The 21,567-nt window shown below is 37.1% G+C and overlaps 1 protein-coding gene across 26 annotated transcripts in view; it reads left to right on the top strand.

Moving 5' to 3' along the window:
• Positions 1 to 21,567, top strand: part of VEPH1 (ventricular zone expressed PH domain containing 1) — a 364,411-nt gene that overhangs the window by 230,247 nt on the left and 112,597 nt on the right. For 21 of the 26 annotated variants that reach the window (XR_014822587.1, XR_014822588.1, XM_084987457.1 and 18 more), the window contains one exon: positions 2,334 to 2,468. The exons of the other annotated variants lie outside the window; for them this stretch is intronic. Coding sequence is in view for 19 of the 21 variants with exons in the window: in XM_084987457.1 (XP_084843583.1) it covers positions 2,334 to 2,468 (135 nt within the window). In the remaining 2 variants the exon portion in view is untranslated. The remainder of the gene's footprint in view (positions 1 to 2,333; positions 2,469 to 21,567) is intronic. 26 annotated transcript variants of the gene reach the window in all.

The following is a 21,567-nucleotide window of genomic DNA, read 5'->3' as shown; positions in this document are numbered from 1 at the left end:
ATAATTGTCAGTTTTCTGAAAACAAACCAAGAAAAACTTGATTTTGTTTTTGGCCCTTCACTCTGATTTTATTGACTTAGTCTGATTCTTTTTCTTTCTCTTTGAGCAAAATCAAAAAACATCTGTTTATGTACCCTTCTTTTTTGTTCTTTTTACTATAACATTTCCTTTCTTTTTCAACACCTTCGATATTGTGTTATCTGGGTGAAGCCTGACTTTGGGGTAAAAAATAAACCAAATCTTTAACCTGATAGCTACAAATACAGAACTAGCCTTGTATGCTGGGCCAGACTCTTTCCCTTCTCTGTCAATTTACACACTCATGGAGTTCTCAGATTAACAGATTCCAGTCTAAATGGTCCTCTTTGGAATGATGATTAATTTAATCAGGCACTGCCCTTCCATAAGTGAAAAATCATATACTGTATATGTTTCCAATAATAATCAAGAAATTCCCAGATGTGTTCACATTTTGGATTTCGCAATCAATCTATTACTGTCTCGGAGTCTCCTTCATGGCTCAGTGGTTAATAACCCGACTAGGATCCGTCCCTGGCCTTGCTCAGTGAGTTAAGGATCTGGCATTGCCATGAGCTGTGGTGTAGGTAGGAGATGCAGCTCGGATCTTACGTTGCTGTGGCTGTGGTGTAGATCAGCAGCTGTAGCTCTGATTAGACCCCTAGGCTGGGAACTTCCATGTGCCACAGGTGCAGCCCTAAAAAGCAAAAATATGTCATATATATTATGTATCAATTATATATACATATATAATCTGTTAAAATCTGTGGACAATTTAGGGTATTAGATTCCCCCACCTTTCCCCACTCAGTACAAGAAACAGCTCATCTTGAGGTTAACCGTAACATTTTTCTGGAAAAAAAATGTTAATTTTCACTTACTAAATGGAAACTTTGTACACACAGACCACCTAGAGATTCTCATAGATCTGTTTGGACAGTTATTGACATGGAAATTGGACTTTTTTTTTTCTTTTTATGACTACACCTGTGACATATGGAAGTTACCTGGTTAGGGGTAGAATTGGAGCTCCAGGAGCTTTAGCTGAGGGCTGCAGCATAACCACAGCAACACCAGATCTGAGCCGCATCTGTGACCTGCACCACAGCTTATGGAAATCCTGGATCCTGAACACACTGAGTGAGGCCAGGGATCAAACCCACATCCTCACAGAGATTGTGTCAGGTGCTTAACTTGCTGAGCCACCAGGAACTCTGGAAATTGAATTTTATAGGCCAATATCATTATTTTATTATGCCTCACACATAAAGGATAATATATATATTTTATATATAACTAAATATACATATGTAATTTTATGCCCTTTATGTTCTATGTTTTTATAAAATTGTTCCCCTGAATTGAAATATTTCTCACATTCTTAGGTATAACATCACAATATGAAATGACTACAGTTTAAATCTTCCTTTGAAAATTTTATTCTCATTGACTTGAATGAAATATATGTAAACGCCAGTTTGGGTTTTGTTTTTTTTTTTTGGTTTCTCTAGGGCCACACCCATGGCATATGAAGGTTCCCAGGCTAGGGGTCTAATTGGAACTGTAGCCACAGGCCTACACCAGAGCTACAGCAATGCGGAATCCGAGCTGCATCTTCAACCTACATCACAGTTCATGGCAACACCAGATCCTTAACTCACTGAGTGAGGCCAGGGGTGGAACCCGCAACCTCATGGTTCCTAGTCATATTTGTTAACCACTGAGCCACGATTGAAACTCCAATGCCACTTTTTTATATACAGCAATCTTACTGTCCAAAACTCAGAATATCTTAACACTCTAATGATATTCACTCATTTTATACATTTTAGGATTAAAAGTGGTTTTGTTTCCCCAACACCAACTCACACTGTTTATATTCAAGCAGTTGAATACTGGACTTTTGTTTATTTAACATCTATTCTTCATGATTTACTCTGTATAAAAACTTGATATTTGTACTCCTGTTTTAACTGTATACCTTAATTCTCAGATCTTTGAAAAATAAATATGGATATTTAACCATTTTTCAATTAAGCAACATGCTTGAGAAGTGATTAAACATTTATTTATATTTATAGAATTCAGTATCAACCATCTTGAAAATCCTATTTGATAAGTTGAATTTTCTGTTAAAAAATAAAAAGCAGGAAATGTATCATATGTTTGGTCTTCAAGATTGATTTCTCTGTTGCATTAGTTAAATTTAATCCATGTTATGGTTCAAACCAAACCTAATAGTGCTTTGCATCCAGTCAAACAATGTTGTTGGGACAGGAGATAGAATGTTCCATTTCTCATTAATGCCCTTCCAGAGCCTGTTTCCTGAGCCCCTGTCCATACAGAGTCGTTCTGTGCAATTCCTCAGAGCTCTGTGGGAGAAGACCCAGGCCGAAGGTGCTCACAGCTTTGAAACAGCCATGATGGAGTCCACTTTCCCTCAGCAAAAGGTAAATGCTTCTTTCTTTGGACAAGTTATTTTAAATCAAGATTCGAGGTTAGTTTAAAATAGTTTGCCTATTCTTAATAGTTCAACTTTTCCCTTCTTTCTTTTTCTGTCTGTTGTTATTATCTAAAACCACTAAGTAATGATTTTCATATCATGGACTCAGGATCTAGAGATATCAGTAGACAAGGTTGCTGCCCTTTGAGGCCCACAGGTTGACATAATACAGCCCACTCAGATCCACGCAAAAACTACCTACATCGTATGAAACAGAAAGCATTTTACGAAAGAAGACAGACAGCTCTAGGACTGAAAAGGAAAGCGTGTCAAGGAATTAGGCTCTAGCGCCTTTGATGTTTTCCACTTCTTCCCTCCATACCTTCTCTCATTGCTTTGTCCTCTATAGTCACCACAAAGCAAAAAAATGAACATAAGGTGAACAGGAAGAGAGAGAGCATGGTCAGGGTGAGAGAGAGCTCTGTTGAGGCAGGCAAGGATGGTTTGAGACAGAACATCGTAGGAGTGTGAAAACAGTGGCTTCTCTCTCAGGATGCAGTTGACTGAACTCTCCTGAGCAGGCCTTCAAACTGAGAAAGAATCAGAATGTGAAACTACACCCAACCAGTCAATAGGGTGAAACTGGAATAGGACGTCCACTGAGATTGTAAGATCTACATGTGAGAAGAGTCACAGGCGTGGTCATGAAGTGAATGATTAGAGGAAGCCTGGCTGGAAATAGGAAGACTACTAGGGAAGCTATTACTCTAGTCACTTAGGAAAGGAAGGCCTGAACTAAAGTTGGAATTTATATGAAGAGGATGGATTCGAAAATGATGAAAGAAAAAGAATCAACAGGACTTGATACCTGATAAGGAAAATGGAAGAACCAAGGATGATTGCAGGTACATCGCATGGCCAAGTGGATGATAGCACCATCTTGAAAAAGACCATAAATGAAGCTGATGTGGAGGAGGAAGATAAATTTTTCTGGTTTACATGTTTCAAATGTGAGTTGTTTGTATTGATAACTAGGTGGTGATAGTGGTTGAGATGCCAGTGTGGACCTCAGGAAGAAGGCCATGATGAGAGATATGGATTTGGGAGTCAAAGGTAGCACCAGATATCATGACAGGAGATTGGATCACTCAGAGAGAATATGTATAAATGGGAATAGAGAATGGTCTTTGATCTCTCTTTAGATTTTTTCAGCTTCTCTCTAAGCCCTTCACATACTCAAAGATCCTTATTATCCCTACTTTGCCTTCAAGAAAGCCCAGTAATAAGCATTGGATGCTTACTCAGCAAACCAGAAATTCTGAGAATATATGCTTGTGGTATTTGTCCTTGTTTTACTATTGAGAAGGGGGACAAACATACTAATATTAAATAAACTTAAGGTACAAACAACTAGCAAATTAATCAAACATTGTTATATTGTGAAACAAACATAATACCTCAAATGTGCTGAAAGAGCGTAAAAAGATGAAAAATGGGTGTGCTTAATCAGAAGTAGTTATAATGGTCTGTAAGACACTGAAGCAACAGCCAGCTATTGCATCACTATTTCTTGGCTTTGGTTTAAGAATTAGACATGCAGTATTAAAAATAAATTCCATTCTTGCATAAATGCAAAGTAGAATTGAATTCTTTGTATATTTCATTCAAATTTTGAACTGTTGCATCATGTTTAAAGACCGTGCCTCATATTCTTATAAATGTTTCATCGTGAACTATATTTTAACTAGAGAGATCCAGTAAATTAAAACTTGGCAGGCTGCATCAAGCCCTAAGAGACTGAAAAAAACTTGGAAAACCAATTTTGTGCATGCTCCCAAGCATACTTATTCATATTTCTTCTATTTCATACCAGTAAATATTCCTCAAGGGAAAAACTATCTGCAGGCCAAAATGTTTTAGAAATTTTTTAAATTTTATCATTTGGTTTATTCATAAGTAATAGAAAAAACGTTAATGTCTGGAATGTACATTATGTGGCAAAGTTTATCAGCTTGAGTATTTCTCAATAAAATTGATTTTCTACTATCTATTTTATGAAGTGTTTTTCCCATTAAATTCAAAAGAGCTATGAGAACAGTCCAAAGTCTGCTCTGTTTTCATCATATGTGCCAGTAGGTACATACACTAGTGATTCGAAAATAATGGACATGAGATTATCTGTTGCTCTGATAGAATTAACACTGCAGCCAACTGGATCCAGGTATACAAAGAAGGAAGAAATTTCTGAGAAAATGCCTAGGTGTCTAGAATATAATGCTTTCAAGAGTTTATTATGGAGAATTCTTTTTAATAGAATCTTAGAATTTTAGACCTGAAAATCAACAGTAAGATAACTATTAAGGAGTTCTTGTCGTGGCACACCAGAAGCGAATCTGAATAGCAACCTGAACTAAAGTTGGTTGCGAGTTCAACCCCTGGCCTTGCTCAGTGGATTATGGATCCAGCGTTGCCATGACCTGTGGTGTAGGTTGCAGACATGGCTCAGATCTGGGTCGCTGTGGCTGTGGTGTAGGCTGGTGGCTACAGCCCCAATTAGACCCCTAGCCTGGGAACCTCCATATGCCACGGGTGCGGCCCTAAAAGGACAAAAAGACAAAAAAAAAAAAAAAGTTAACTATTAAAAAGAGCTTCCTTGCCTGCACATTTGCATCTCTTACAAGCGTCCTACATTTGCATCTCTTACAAGCATCCTATCCTAATAAATCTGTTTATTGCCTATCAAAATAACTATTAAATTACAAACTGCTTGAGGGCAAGGATTGTGCTATGTTTACCAGGGCCACACAGTGCCTAGCACATGGTAGACTCTCAAGAAATAATGGGTACCAATTGAATAAATCAAAAAAATTCTGTCATTTTCCAAATGTTAAAATTGAACACACAGTGACCTGTTGAAAGTCACATATCTATTCAGTGCCATAGCTAAAGCATGAGCATACACCATGGTAACATCAGGGATGTCACCAATATATCTGGGTCTTCTCTACTCTGGGTTTATATTACAATTCCTTCTCTTTTGAAGTAAGCCTTGGCCACATGACTTGCTTCAGCCAATGATATATGAGAAGAGATATGCATCACTCTAGATGGATGCTTTTAAAAAAGCCAGTGTGTGGTTCTCCATCTTCCTTCTCTTCCCCCACCAGGAGGATTGTAGAAGCAAATGTTGATCTTGAGTTGCCAAAAGGTGGACACAGCCTGGAACGCCAAACGACCACACGGAAGACTGTTGCTCTGGAGAGCCACCCAGACCTACCACACACTTTGCATGAAGAAGAAACAATCCTTTGTTTTGTTTAAGACAAAACTTTTGGTGTTAGTTATGGAAGCATAACCTACCTATCTTGACTACCTACCTTAATTTTAAATAGTGTTAAAGACATTTTTTAAAAACCTGAATTAATGGAAAGATACTCCGTTCTCATAGCTAACATTACACAAATGGAATTTTCTCTCAAATTATGAATACAACTTTATTTCTAGATATAATAGCAGCAGAATGTCTTTATGGAGTTTGAAGAACTGATCCTAAATTTGAGAATAACCAAAATAGTTCTGAAAAAGAACAGAGAGCAGATCATTTTTCTACAAGGAACTGAAAACATATTCTTTTTTTTTTCCTTAAGTTGTATATTTTATTTATTTTTTTATTTTCCCACTGTACAGCAAGGGGATCAAGTTATCCTTACATGTATACATTACAATTACATTTTTCCCCACCCTTTCTTCTGTTGCAACATGAGTATCTAGACAAAGTTCTCAATGCTATTCAGCAGGATCTCCTTGTAAATCTATTCTAAGTTGTGTCTGATAAGCCCAAGCTCCCAGTCCCTCCCACTCCCTCTCCCTCCCATCAGGCAGCTACAAGTCTCTTCTCCAAGTCCATGATTTTCTTTTCTGAGGAGATGTTCATTTGTGCTGGATATTAGATTCCAGTTATAAGTGATATCATATGGTATTTATCTTTCTCTTTCTGGCTCATTTCACTCAGTATGAGATTCTCTACTTCCATCCATGTTGCTGCAAATAGCATTATGTCATTCTTTTTTATGGCTGAGTAGTATTCCATTGTGTATATATACCACTTCTTCCGAATCCAATCATCTGTCAATGGACATTTGGGTTGTTTCCATGTCCTGGCTATTGTGAATAGTGCTGCAATGAACATGCGGGTGCATGTGTCTCTTTTAAGTAGAGTTTTGTCCGGATAGATGCCCAAGAGTGGGATTGCGGGGTCATATGGAAGTTCTATGTATAGATTTCTAAGGTATCTCCAAAGTGTTCTCCATAGTGGATGTACCAGTTTACATTCCCACCAACAGTGCAGGAGGGTTCCCTTTTCTCCACAGCCCCTCCAGCACTTGTAAAAAAAATACCTTGAAGCAAATGATAATGAAGACACAACCTCTCAAAATCTATGGGATGCTGCAAAAGCAGTGCTCAGAGGGAAATTTATAGAAATACAGACCTTTCTCAAAAAAGAAGAAAGATCCCAAATTGACAACTTAACCCTCCACCTAAACGAATTAGAAAAAGAAGAACAAAGAAGTCCTAAAATCAGCAGAAGGAAGGAAATAATAAAGATCAAAGAAAAAATCAATAAAATAGAGACTCAAAAAACAATAGAGATAATTAATAAAACCAAGAGCTGGTTCTTTGAAAAGGTAAACAAAATTGACAAACCCCTGGCCAGACTCACTAGAAAGAGGAGAGAGAGAACCCAAATAAACAAAATTATAAATGAAAAAGGAGAAATCACAATGGATACTGCAGAAATACAAAAAACCATAAGAGAATACTATGAACAACTATATAGCAACAAGTTTGACAATCTGGAAGAAATGGACAATTTTCTAGAATCTTACAGCCTGCCAAAACTGAATCAAGCAGAAACAGACCAACTGAACAGACCGATCACTAGAAATGAAATTGAAAATGTCATAAAAACACTCTCTGTAAATAAAAGTCCAGGACCAGATGGCTTCACAGGTGAATTGTATCAAACATATAAAGAGGAACTGGTGCCCATCCTCCTTAAATTCTTACAAAAGGTTGAAGAAGAAGGAATACTCCCAAAGACATTCTATGAGGCCACCATCACCCTCATTCCAAAACCAGACAGAGATACCACCAAAAAGGAAAACTATCGGCCAATATCATTGATGAATATAGATGCAAAAATTCTCAACAAAATCTTAGCCAACCGAATCCAACAACATATCTGAAAACTTATTCTAAAATCACGATAAAACGAGGAGGTGATTATTGCTGCAGGGATAAATTAATAATAAGAAATAAAGAATCCAGAGATAGTTGCAAGCAGATAGAATGATAGATGATAGAATGGAGGTCACCAACTAGTGAGGAGAAAATGAAATATTTTACAAATAATGTGAGGACATGTGACTTTCCAGATTGAAAAGATAAAATTAGATCCCTCCTAGATACTATAATAAATTAACTCCAGATAGAGGTCTAAATATAATCAGTGAAGATTTACAACAATTATAAGAAAACATCAAAGATTGTCTTTATGACTCAGGATAAGAATTTGAGACATAAATGAACAGAAATCATAAAGGAAATATGAATAGATTTTACCTAGAAAGTTTGAAGTTTCTGTATGACAAAATACAACATAACAAAGTTAAAATGCAAGGACAGTCTTCTTGAAGGTATTTAAAATATGTATAACTGACCCCAAACTCTCCTACACATCAACAAGGAAGCAACAAACAACCCAAGCAAAGACTGGGCAAAGACATGAACAAAAAATTCACTGAACAAACTCAGGTGGCCAAAACACCTATGAAAAGATGTTTAGACTCACTAAAAATCATTTAAATAATTTATTCAAATTTTTTTTTTTTTTTTTTTTTTGTCTTTTGTCTTTGTTGTTGTTGTTGTTATTGTTGCTATTTCTTGGGCCGCTCCCGCGGCATATGGAGGTTCCCAGGCTAGGGGTTGAATCGGAGCTGTAGCCACCGGCCTACGCCAGAGCCACAGCAACGCGGGATCCGAGCCGCGTCTGCAACCTACACCACAGCTCACGGCAACGCCGGATCGTTAACCCACTGAGCAAGGGCAGGGATCGAACCCGCAACCTCATGGTTCCTAGTCGGATTCGTTAACCACTGCGCCACGACGGGAACTCCCTATTCAAATTTTTTAAGTGAAATACCATTTTACAGTGATCAAACTGGCAAGAATAAAAAATTGTGGCAATACAAGTCTTAGCAAAGATGTGAAATAATAAAAATGTTCATACATGACAGATGGGAATAGAACAGGCTTATCTACTTAAGAAAAAAAATATGTAGTCAATAAATAGATGCATAAATGACAACTGGCTGACAGTCAAGGTGAATGTGTAACTTTCCAGAAGTCTTAATTACATTTAGAGCTTATCAGAAAAAACACTTAAGTATCCCCCCAACACATAATAGTTTCCCCTATTTGGTTAATTAACGTATCCATTGCATCACCTGTTTTTCTTTCCTTCTTTTCTTCCTTTCTTTCCTTCTTTCTAGGAGAACATTTAAGTAAGAAATGTCCACTTCTTTCCATAAGAATATTTTATATTGTAACTTATAAAAATGTTGTCATAGACAAGGTTTAAGACAGATTTTCCTTTACAACCTTCTTAAAAGGGCAGTCTGGCAATATCTGGTTGTATTGTGAATTCATGTACCCTATCATTCTACAATTCCAGTTCTAGATAAAACTCTCACATACTTGCAACAGAAGACATGTACAGATATTAACTGAGCATTGTTTGCACCAAAAATTCAGGAGTAATGCAAGTGTTCATCAGTATAAGATCAGAGAAAAATGTTGTGGTATAGTCATTCTCTACAGGCAATGAAAGTGAATTAATTAGACCTATGTAGTAACACGGAATAAGTCTTGAAAACATAATATTGATTATCAATAAACAAGTTTCAAAAGTATGCTATGCATAGTATGATAGCTTGCATACATTTTTAAAACACCCTAAGCAGTATTATGCATTATTTATGGGCACATATGATAAAAATACAACTTATTTAGAAATTCGTAATGGGATTGCCTCCCAAATTCATAATGGGATTACCTTTGGATAAGGAGAAAGGAAGGAGGGAAAATGTAACTTGGAAGGGAATTAAGGAGATCTCAATTTCATCTATAATTTTGCTTTTAAAAAACAGAAGAAAAATATTGGTATTTATTAAAGTTGGCCTGCAAGTTCATAGATATTTGTTACATTATCCTTTGTACATGCTTTTCTTTCCTTTTTTAAAAAAATTAAACTTATAAATAATGTATTGAGTAGAAAATTGATATATTCGATGACATAAAAACGTTAAATTTAAAAAACAAAACCTATACAAAACTCAAAAATATGTGTAACAAGTATGAAAAACAGGTTTAATGTCCTTAAGATACTATGAGGTCATACAAATCAATAAAGTGGGCCAAAGACATGAACAAATAACTCAAAGGAGACTTTGCGTGCAGAAAAAGTATTCAGCCTCATTAGTAATCAAAATTAAAAAAATTGAAATTGAAATAACAATAATCTTTTTAATCCATTTTTTAAAAGACGGTTATCAGTGCTGACTATTGTAAGGGAGTTAGACACTTTCACACATTTCTAGTCAGAGTGTAAATTATTTCAACATTTCTAAAAAGCAATGTAGCAATGCAGGTCAAGAGTCTTAAAAATATTCATATCCTTTAACACAGTGGTTTTATTTCTAAGAATCTTTTCTAAAGAAATAAACCTGAAATGTGTACAAAACTTAATATACACCAAAAAACTATGTGTAGTAATCTGTAAGTAGCCTAAATGTCTAAAGGTAGGAAAATAAAAGTGTTATATATATGCTATATATATTTTCTAATATACAATTTTATAGTATTAATATATAATAAATTATAATCTGTGATATAATAATGTACATAATATATATATATAAAAACAGGAAAGTGAAAGTAATATGTGTAGACATCCATCTAAATGAAAGAATATTGGGAATTCCCATTGTGGCTCAGTGGTAATGAACCTGACTGGTACCCATGAGGTCTCAGGTTCAATCCCTGGCCTCCCTCAGTGGGTTAAGGATTCGGTGTTGCCATGAGTGACAGGTGCAGCTTGGATCCGGTATTACTGTGGCTGTGGTGTAGGCCAGCAGCTACAGCTCTAATTCAACCCCTAGCCTGGGAACTTCCATATGCCATGAGTGCGGCCCTGAAAAGACCAAAAAAAAAAAAAAAAAGAAAAAAAAGGAAGATTAAGAAACCATGAAAAATCATGTTTATGAGAAATGTTTAATGGCATGAAACAGTACTTATGTCAAATACCACATTGTATTTTGTACCACATTGCAGGGTACAAAATTATTTATGTAAAGAAGATTATTTGGAGATTTGCCCATGAAGGCAGCCAAAAGGAAATATATCAAAATTTTAGCAATGGTTATCTCTGGTTGATGGGATTAGCATCTTCTAAATTTTTTGTAAGTCTCTATTTCTTCTATAACCAAGGAAAAAATATTACAGAAGTACCGCTTTTACTTACATCACTTTATGTAAGTAAGTGTAAATGAGCAGTTTACTTAAAGAAATTTCCATTTTCTAGGCAGGAATAAGTGACAGAATCGTATGGGCCATATCAAAGATACTGGCCTCTGACATCTTAAGGAAACAGAAGATGTGTATTTATGTTTTTGGTAAATAATTACAGTACTTACTATTGCTAGGCAGTCTCCTTAATGCTGAAGATAGAGCATTGGATAAAAAAATACATAGTAAAAAAAATTCTATTTTAAGATAACCAATTTTCATTGTAAATTAAGAATTTTTGCAAATGGGCAGAAAATCCATTGATCTCTTTGAGAAATTAAGAGAATGGCCCCTGTGGAGTAATTAGAGATGCTATTAATAATTCCATTCCAGTGCATGTATGCCCAGCCTTTCAGAGAGAGCAGTGTGCTCTGATTATCAGAGGACCAGACAGACAGTTGACAAAGCTGATGAGGAGATTGCTAAAGAACTAGAATGTGAGAGAGAAGTCTCTTTTATTGACACACATGTTCTAGTTCTTAAGCATGGAGAAATCCCATGTGCCAGAGAAATGAGTTCTCAAAACTATGCCCATTATGGAAATAAAACAAAAAAATTAAATTTACTGCTGAAATAAAGTGTGCCCCATGTGGCTAACATTTGGAGATTTGTTTTCAGTCCACATTGCTACAAAGACATTTGACAGTTCCCAGGGTAATTGGTTATAGTGTCAAAGCATAAATAAAACTAAAGCTCTAATTCTGGGTGGAACAAAAAGAGACCTTCTAATGCCCCCTAAGACTTAGATTCAGTGTTTTGAATTACTGTGTTAATACAGAGTTTGAATAAATAAATAAGGCTAGCTGTGACCATGGCCACATTTACACCATGCTCTGTGCATTAGGTTTGTGATGCTAGGAGACATTGGGACAGTATTAGCTTAAGCATGAGATGGATTTTTACTGCAATTTATCTAGTGTCAGTGGACCATAGCCACATAATGGTTCATCTGGGATTAACTTGATGAATGTAAGAGGAGAGGCTTGCAGGTGAACAGACTCCTTGAGAACTGACACGTCCTTGGGAACTTTTACAAGCATGACTTTTATTAATGCCTTAGGACCACTGAGTTTGGAAGTCCAGCCAAATTCTAAACTTTGACTCCCTGAATACTTGTCTCTACCTTCATTTGGATTAACTTTTTTTTTCATAACAGCTACACATTGTAACAATCTACTGAGCCCCTCATTTAAATAGTTCCATGCATACAGCTTAAAACATATATTAAGTGATTGCACATGATTGTGTTAACACGTTAGACCTTTGACAATTCCACTCACTATTTAAAAACTACAAAACTATTACATTTGGCGAATTAATACACACTATTAATATCTCCATAACTACCATACACGTATAGTGTCCTTGTACTTATTTTTTTTAAAAATAATTTTAATTGGCATAAGAAATATTTTCTTGGTTTTGTTTAAATCCTGGCAGATCACATGTATTATGTTTCCTTCATGTTTCACAAGCCAGACTGTCCTATAATGAAGCATGTCAATTTTACTACTGTAGTGAACATTCCTTCACAGTCAGCCAGATGTTCTGCATCAGTCAAGGATATTAAAAAAAACCTCTAGGAAAGTAGTTAACAAAATAACTCTATTCCTAGGGGAACAAAGGTATGCAGTCCCTCTGAAATGTCTGCTCTAATCCAATAGCGGTTTAGGCTCTTTTCTTAAACAATCAGTGCCCAGGTAGTCTTTTTCTTTCTCCCTGATGCTCCCATGGCTGTCATGTGAATGCCTGCAAACACTGGGCACTGAGCTGGTAGAATAAACAGTACCTCTTTTCTTTTCTTTTTTTAAATTATTTTATTTTATTTTATCGCTTTTTAGGGCCACACCCATGGCATATGGAAGTTCCCAGGCTAGGGGTCAAATCGGAGCTGCAGCTGACTGCCTATGCCACAGCCACAGCAACGTGGGATCCGAGCCACCTCTGTGACCTATACCGCAGCTCATGGCAATGCTGGATCCTTAACCCACTGAGCAAGGATAGAACCCGCATCCTCATGGATGCTGGTAGAATTCATTTCCACTGCGCCACAACAGGAACTCCCAAGTAGCATCTCTCTTCAAGCAAAGTGGAAGTGCGGTAGTTTAAACTCAAAACTTGGGTTTGAATCCAGATCTACCACTTATTGTTCTTTTATCTGAGTCCTCTGTGCCTCATCTTCTTTACCTGCAAAGTACAGAAAACTCTAGCACACAGTTTGCTGGAATATTATAAGATTTAGAAGATCTATGACATGTAAAAGCCTTGGAACAGTGACTGGGACATAGTAAAAGCTTAATAAACAGTAACTAATATTATTTTACTGCATTTCTTCTTCAAGACCCTTCACAACAAAATGAATGACAAAGCTTTAATCTTTTCACTTTAATTTTGATCAGTTTTATTAATATGTTCCTGGGGTGTTCCTCCTTGGGTTTATTTTATACGGTACACGTTGTGCTTCCTGGATTTGAGTGAGTAATTCCTTTCCCATGTTATGGAAGTTTTTGGCTATTATCTATTCAAATATTTTTTTTTGGCCCTTTCTCTCTCTCTTCTTCTGGCACCCCTATAATACGGATGTTGTTGCATTTAACGTTGTCCCAGAGTTCTTGTAGACTGTCTTCATTTCTTTTCAGTCTTTTTTCTCTTTTCTCTTATGAGCCAGTGGTTTCCACTAGTCTGTCCTCCACCTCATTTACTCAATCTTCTGCCTCCTGTATACTGCTCTTGGTTGCTTCTAATGAATTTTTTTTTAATTTTTGCTGTTGTATTTTGCATCTCTACTTGCTTAATCCTTAAATCTTATATTTCTTTGCTCAGTGTTTCTTGTAATTTATCAATCTTTGCCTCCAGTTTATTTCCAATGTCTTGAATCATCTTCATTATCATCAGTCTAAAGTCTTTTTCATGGAGGTTGATAATCTCCAGATCACTTAGCTATTTTTCTGGGTATTTTTCTTGCTCCCTTATCTGTGTCATAATTCTCTGCATTTTCATTTTTATAGATTTTTGGTGTGGTCTCCTTTTTGCAGACAATAGAGTTGTAGCCTCTGTTGCTTCTGATGTCTGCCCCACTTGTGGCTGAAGTTGGTATAGGGGCTTGCTGTAGGCTTCCTGATGGGAGCCACTGGTACCTGCTCACTGGTAGGTGAAGCTGATTCTTATCCCTCTGGTGGGTAGTTCTTTGTATCTGGGTGAGATCTGAGGTGGCTTTGTGCCTGGGGGGTCTTTGGGCAGCCTGTTTGCTGATGGGTGGGGCCATATTTTTCCAAAATGGCCACCCGTAGAGGAACACACACTAATGGTTATTCCAGAGACCTTTGCCTCCAATGTCCTTCCCCTACAACAAACCACAGTCACCCCCTGTTTTCCCAGGAGATCCTCCAAGAATTGCAGTCGGGTCTGATCCAGATTCCTATGGAGTCTCTGCTGTGCCCTGGGACCCAGTGCATATGAAAACCTTTTAAGAATAGGGTCTCCATTCCCCCCCACCAGTCCCATGGAGCTCCTGCTCACAAGCCCCACTGGTCTTCAGTGCCAAATACTACAGGGACTCCTTCCAATGCCAGATTCCCCAGGCATGGGGAACTGACTCCCATAGGTGAGCCTCTGTGATACAGTTACTTTACAGAATCACCAGTGGGTATAGAGTTGCTTATATCACGTAATTGCCCCTCCTACCCTCTTGATGTGGCTTCCTCTTTGTCTTCTGGAATAGGATATCTTTTTTGATAGTTTGTAGTCTATTTCATTGAAGGTTGTTCAGCAGTTGGTTGTAATTTTGTTGCTTTTATGAGAGAAGGTGAGCTCCAGTCCTTTTACTCTGCTCGCTTTCATCTTTTGAGAATGAACTTTGTTTTCACAATAGCCTGAAAGGTATCAAGGCTCAGGTCTATTGTAAAAGGAGACTATTCAAACCAAATAATAGTTTCCAAGTTAAAAACTGGCCTTCTCAAAAGCAATGAAACTTTTTCTTGTGTGGGTCATGAATACACTCTAAAAACAATTTCAAAAGAGACTTCTAAAAATATTTTGAGCAGAGTCTTTGTCCCTAAATGTGAGTAATCATCCAAATTTAACACATTTCAAGATATAAATTCTGCATTTTTTAATCTAAAAAAAAAACCATAGCAACTTAGGTAATGACATATCAACAAGGAGACGTATCAATAAGGAGAACAACCGATGGCACTCTTGGCTTTTTTTTTTTTTTTTTTTTCTTAAGGACCCTGAAAGTTACACGTAGAATGGCAAATTTTTGGTTCTAGAAACATATTACTCCCTTCCCCTTAGAGCTAACAGACTGTGGAGTAATCTTCATGGTTATAAATTTAATAAACAAATATTTCCTAAAGTCTAATTATTTTGAATGCATTTTACATTTTTATGCTATTTTCAGTATAATTTGGCATCCCTATTGAAGACCAGTCTGAGGGGAAGGAGCCCTTTTTAAATGTCCTCTGCTAAATAGAGTCCAGAGTGTTCATTGGATGCCACATTCCAGGGTCTGTTAACTCCTTGCATAGTCCCCCTTGTAGCCAATCCCACTGTTCACGCTGCATGTAAGCCCTTTTCTTCATGATCTTTCCCCAAAGCTAATGGGGAAGCATTATAACACCCTCACTCCAGTGTTGGTTTCACTGAGTAAGTCTCAGATCTTAGCACATCAGGAGTTCCTAGAGATCTTACCGAATCCTCAGTTCCAGGGTACTCAGCAGATCTTGCAAGTGTTACTCACTATGTGGACCTGGGACTATGCATCTTGGACATACAATCCAGGAGATTCTGAGGTGGGATGCCCCACAGTCTGCCCTTAACAGAAACACCAAGAGAGGCAAAGGAAACTGAAATCCAGTTGACTTGGCTTGAATGACCGACAACTTGGGAATCTGCTCAAGTTGGTTAACTTCACTGAAACCCACCTGCCTCGTAGGGTTGCTCAAAGGGAAAATGAGGTGATGCATTTAGTTAGTTAAGCACCCAGCAGAGCACTGGCAACAGAGTAAGTGCCCCATAAACACCACCTATAAAACTACTAATTAATTAACTTCCAGGCTGCAGTTAAATCACCTGTTTAGTTTTCTCTTTTAGGATTTGTAACAATTTAGATATATTTACGGCTGTGCTTTGAGTTTTTTTCATTTTCACCTCTTTTGTAAGAACTCAGTGCTGTGGTCTGTGTCTAAGCAGAGCTTTGGTAACCTCACTGTAACCCTGTGTGTGTGTCTAATTATTCCCTAAATGGGCACACCTCACTGAACCCCCGATCTCAGAATCTCATTAGAGTGCTCCATTTGCTACCTTGTTATTTTCCATCTCTTCACCAAGATCCCCTTTTTTTTTTCCTGCTTCCCCTTTCAGGCCTTACATCTTCTTATGCCCATTTCTTTATTTGTAGTAGTAAATCCTTCCTTTCATGCTTGTCATTATTCCCTCCTTTCTGCACATCTCATTACATCCCTCCATCTGTGAACCTCATTATGCCATTCCATTTTTATCTCATTATAGCTTTATCATGTACATATTATTAGCCCTTCCATTCATACATAGCACTGCATTCTTTCTCTCTGCTTATCACAGCCTGCCCTTCCCACCCTCCCCATTTAATGCTTCCATTTATAAATCACATTATATCCCCCCAAATGTCTTATCATTACACTCCGCCATTTATGCATCTCATTACACTGTTGCCCACTGCACATTTCTATGTGCATTTCAATTTGTACATCTTGTTATTGCCCCATCAAACATGTGCATGTCATTACCCCCCTTTCAGATGTCCACATTGAAGTACATCCTATGTTTGCATCTCATTACATCCAATATTCCTGGGTTTGACAACAAACTAACAAAAACAGACAGATAAGTATGTTGCTTGCTTTTAGAAAATGAAATATGTTTCTCAGGCACTAATATTAGTATTTCTTAAACAAGTCATTCATTTCAGAAAGATTTTCATATATTTATCTAGCAAAAAATACTATATTTTATATACACAAAAGGAGCTTCTTATCTTATTTTGTTCATATCATCATTATCACTGCTTTGTCTTATTTCTCTACAGTTTACAAAGAAGTGTGATTATCCATGAACTGATTTGTGGAAACAGTTCTCTGAAGGAGGCAGCTCAGGGATTATAGTCATTGTACAGATTGAGAAGTCCATTGAAAGCACTGAAAAATTAAGACATTTCCTACAAATTGCTAGTGAATGTCAGTGGCAAGGCTCAAACTAATATCTTCTGGCTCCAAAACCTACATTCTTTATACCATCCTACCGTGCAGAGAAGAATCTTACTTTTCAGTATCACTTGTGTCGTTTAACCCATTCTATAATACTTCTCTACATTAGAACTGGGTGTCATCATGCTTTAAGTTTGGTTTGTTTTCTAAAATAAAACAGTTAAACATATTTCAAACACCTTGCGTTTCATGTTTATCTCTTTGTCTCTGAGTTTGAAAAGCTAGATTAAAAGAAGCTTTCATGTGGCACACTCTAACAAGAATAAATGCAAAAACCAGGAGAAATAGATGGTCCTTAAACAACCTTCATCACCAAGGCCAGCCTCACACACAGGCAAAACAAAGAGATTTGTCTGCAAGAAGTTTGAGTGGTATCAGGAAATCCCCTCACATGCAGAGCCTTTCTTTCTCATAGACTCGAACTCTGCCAGTCTATTTGCTTCACTGAACTGTATTCTCTGTCTCACTTGTATATTTTAAATTATGAAACAGCTCACAAGTTCAGGGAAGTGCAGAAAGGTGATATCCATTCCCACTACAAGATAAAAGAGATGTTCTATATTTCCTCCATATTTACTTCAAATATTTCCCTTTATAAAAAGATAGAAACTGTTACACACACCTTCCTGAGGTCGGTGTGCATTATTTCCATAAATGTTCTGTAACATTGTTTTAAAATTTTTCATATGTATTACAGTATTGCACATACCTTTTACAGTTTGCTTTCTGTACTTTGTGATGTTGTATTTTAAAATATCTGTTCATACATGTATTTTATTTTTTTATTTCCCCGATACATTAGATATAGCTCATTCATTTTAGTATCTGTGGAATTTTCCATTGTGTAAATAGACCAGAATTTGCTTTATCCTTTCTCTACTGAAAGGTAGTTCAACTTATCATTTCCGCCTTGATCCCTGCTATTTCACCAGTGCTTTGTGCCATGCTCTATCTGTTGAATGACTAAATGGAGAAATTTGAAATTCCCATTTTCGCAGTGCCTTCTCTTGAAGTCCATGATAGAGTCAGTTTTATCTCCTTTGTAACTGCTCCAAGAGTAAACCTGTCAACAAAATTACCATTCTTGAAATAAACCTAGACCCTGGACAAATGTTTTTTTTTTTTTTGGGGGGGGGGTCATTATAGCTGATTTTATTTATTTATTTTTTTAATTTTCCCACTGTACAGCAAGGGGGTCAGGTTATCCTTAGATGTATACATTGCAGTTACAGTTTTTTCCCCCACCCTTTCTTCTGTTGCGACATGAGTATCTAGACATAGTTCTCAATGCTATTCAGCAGGATCTCCTTGTAAATCTATTCTAGGTTGTGTCTGATAAGCCCAAGCTCCCAATCCCTCCCACTCCCTCCCCCTCCCATCAGGCAACCACAAGTCTCTTCTCCAAGTCCATGATTTTCTTTTCTGAGGAGATGTTCATTTGTGCTGTGTATTAGATTCCAGTTATAAGTGATAGCATATGGTATTTGTCTTTGTCTTTCTGGCTCATTTCACTCAGGATGAGATTCTCTAGTTCCATCCATGTTGCTGCAAATGGCATTATGTCATCCTTTTTTATGGCTGAGTAGTATTCCATTGTGTATATATACCACTTCTTCCGAATCCAATCATCTGTTGATGGACATTTAGGTTGTTTCCACGTCCTGGCTATTGTGAATAGTGCTGCAATGAACATGTGGGTGCATGTGTCTCTTTTAAGTAGAGCTTTGTCCGGATAGATGCCCAAGAGTGGGATTGCGGGGTCATATGGAAGTTCTATGTATAGATTTCTAAGGTGTCTCCAAACTGTTCTCCATAGTGGCTGTACCAGTTTACATTCCCACCAGCAGTGCAGGAGGGTTCCCTTTTCTCCACAGTCCCTCCAGCACTTGTTATTTGTGGATTTATTAATGATGGCCATTCTGACTGGTGTGAGGTGGTATCTCATGGTAGTTTTGATTTGCATTTCTCTTATAATCAGCGATGTTGAGCATTTTTTCATGTGTTTGTTGGCCATCTGTATATCTTCTTTGGAGAAATGTCTATTCAGGTCTTTTGCCCATTTTTCCATTGATTGATTGGCTTTTTTGCTGTTGAGTTGTATAAGTTGTTTATATATTCTAGAGATTAAGCCCTTGTCCGTTGCATCATTTGACACTATTTTCTCCCATTCTGTAAGTTGTCTTTTTGTTTTCTTTTGGGTTTCCTTTGCTGTGCAAAAGCTTTTCAGTTTGATGAGGTCCCATGGGTTTATTTTTGCTCTAATTTCTATTGCTTTGGGAGACTGCCCTGAGAAAATATTCATGATGTTGATGTCAGAGAGTGTTTTGCCTATGTTTTCTTCTAGGAGTTTGATGGTGTCCTGTCGTATATTTAAGTCTTTCAGCCATTTGGAGTTTATTTTTGTGCATGGTGTGAGGGTGTGTTCTAGTTTCATTGCTTTGCATGCAGCTGTCCAGGTTTCCCAGCAATGCTTGCTGAATAGACTTTCCTTTTCCCATTTGATGTTCTTGCCTCCCTTGTCAAAGATTAATTGACCATAGGTGTCAGGGTTTATTTCTGGGTTCTCTATTCTGTTCCATTGGTCTGTCTGTCTGTTTTGATACCAGTACCACACTGTTTTGATGACTGTGGCTTTGTAGTATTTCTTGAAGTCTGGGAGAGTTATGCCTCCTGCTTGGTTTTTGTTTCTCAGGATTGCTTTGGCAATTCTGGGTCTTTTGTGGTTCCATATAAATGTTTGGATTGTTTGTTCTAGTTCTGTGAACAATGTCATGGGTAATTTGATAGGCATTGCATTGAATCTGTAGATTGCTTTGGGTAGTATGGCCATTTTCACAATATTGATTTTCCCAATCCAGGAACATGGAATATCTTTCCATTTCTTTACATCTTCTTTGATTTCTTTGATTAAAGTTTTATAGTTCACGGCATATAGGTCCTTTACCTCTTTGGTCAGGTGTATTCCGAGGTATTTGATTTTGTGAGGTACAATTTTAAAAGGTATCGTATTTTTGTATTCCTTTTCTAATGTTTCATTGCTGGTATACAGAAATGCAACTGACTTCTGAATGTTAATCTTATATCCTGCCACTTTGCTGAATTTATTAATCAGTTCAAGGAGTTTTGGGGTTGAGTCCTTAGGGTTTTCTATGTATAGTATCATGTCATCTGCATACAGTGACAGTTTGATCTCTTCTCTTCCTATATGGATGCCTTTTATTTCTTTTGTTTGTCTAATTGCTGTGGCCAGGACTTCCAAAACGATGTTGAAGAGCAGTGGTGAGAGTGGGCATCCCTGTCTTGTTCCAGATTTGAGTGAGAAGGCTTTCCGTTTTTCCCCATTGAGGATTATATTTGCTGTGGGTTTATCATAAATGGCTTTGATTATATTCAGGAATGTTCCTTCTATACCCACTTTGGCGAGGGTCTTGATCATGAATGGATGTTGAACTTTGTCAAATGCTTTTTCTGCGTCTATTGAGATGATCATATGATTTTTGACCTTTCTTTTGTTAATGTGGTGTATGATGCTGATTGATTTGCGTATGTTGAACCATCCTTGTGAACCTGGGATGAACCCAACCTGGTCATGGTGTATAATTTTTTTGATATGTTGTTGGATTCGGTTGGCTAAGATTTTGTTGAGAATTTTTGCATCTATATTCATCAATGATATTGGGCGATAGTTTTCTTTTTTGGTGGTATCTCTGTCTGGTTTTGGAATGAGGGTGATGGTGGCCTCATAGAATGTCTTTGGGAGTATTCCTTCTTCTTCAACCTTTTGAAAGAGTTTCAGGAGGATGGGCACCAATTCCTCTTTATATGTTTGATAGAATTCACCTGTGAAGCCATCTGGTCCTGGACTTTTATTTGTAGGGAATGACTTTATGACCTCTTCAATTTCATTTCTAGTGATTGGTCTGTTCAGTTGGTCTGTTTCTACTTGATTCAGTTTTGGCAGGCTGTAAGATTCTAGAAAATTGGCCATTTCTTCCAGATTGTCAAACTTGTTGCTATATAGTTGTTCATAGTATTCTCTTATGGTTTTTTGTATTTCTGCAGTATCCGTTGTGATTTCTCCTTTTTCATTTATAATTTTGGTTATTTGGGTTCTCTCTCTCCTCTTTCTAGTGAGTCTGGCCAGGGGTTTGTCAATTTTGTTCACCTTTTCAAAGAACCATCTCTTGGTTTTATTAATTATCTCTATTGTTTTTTGAGTCTCTATTTTATTGATTT

The sequence above is a fragment of the Sus scrofa genome, chromosome 13, assembly GCF_054392235.1.
Source record: "Sus scrofa isolate SSC_HxYL_T2T_F1_AM1 chromosome 13, Sscrofa_HxYL_maternal_Yorkshire_Landrace_v2.0, whole genome shotgun sequence".
Classification (NCBI taxonomy): Eukaryota; Metazoa; Chordata; class Mammalia; order Artiodactyla; family Suidae; genus Sus; species Sus scrofa.
This window is presented reverse-complemented; position numbering and strand designations above follow the sequence as displayed.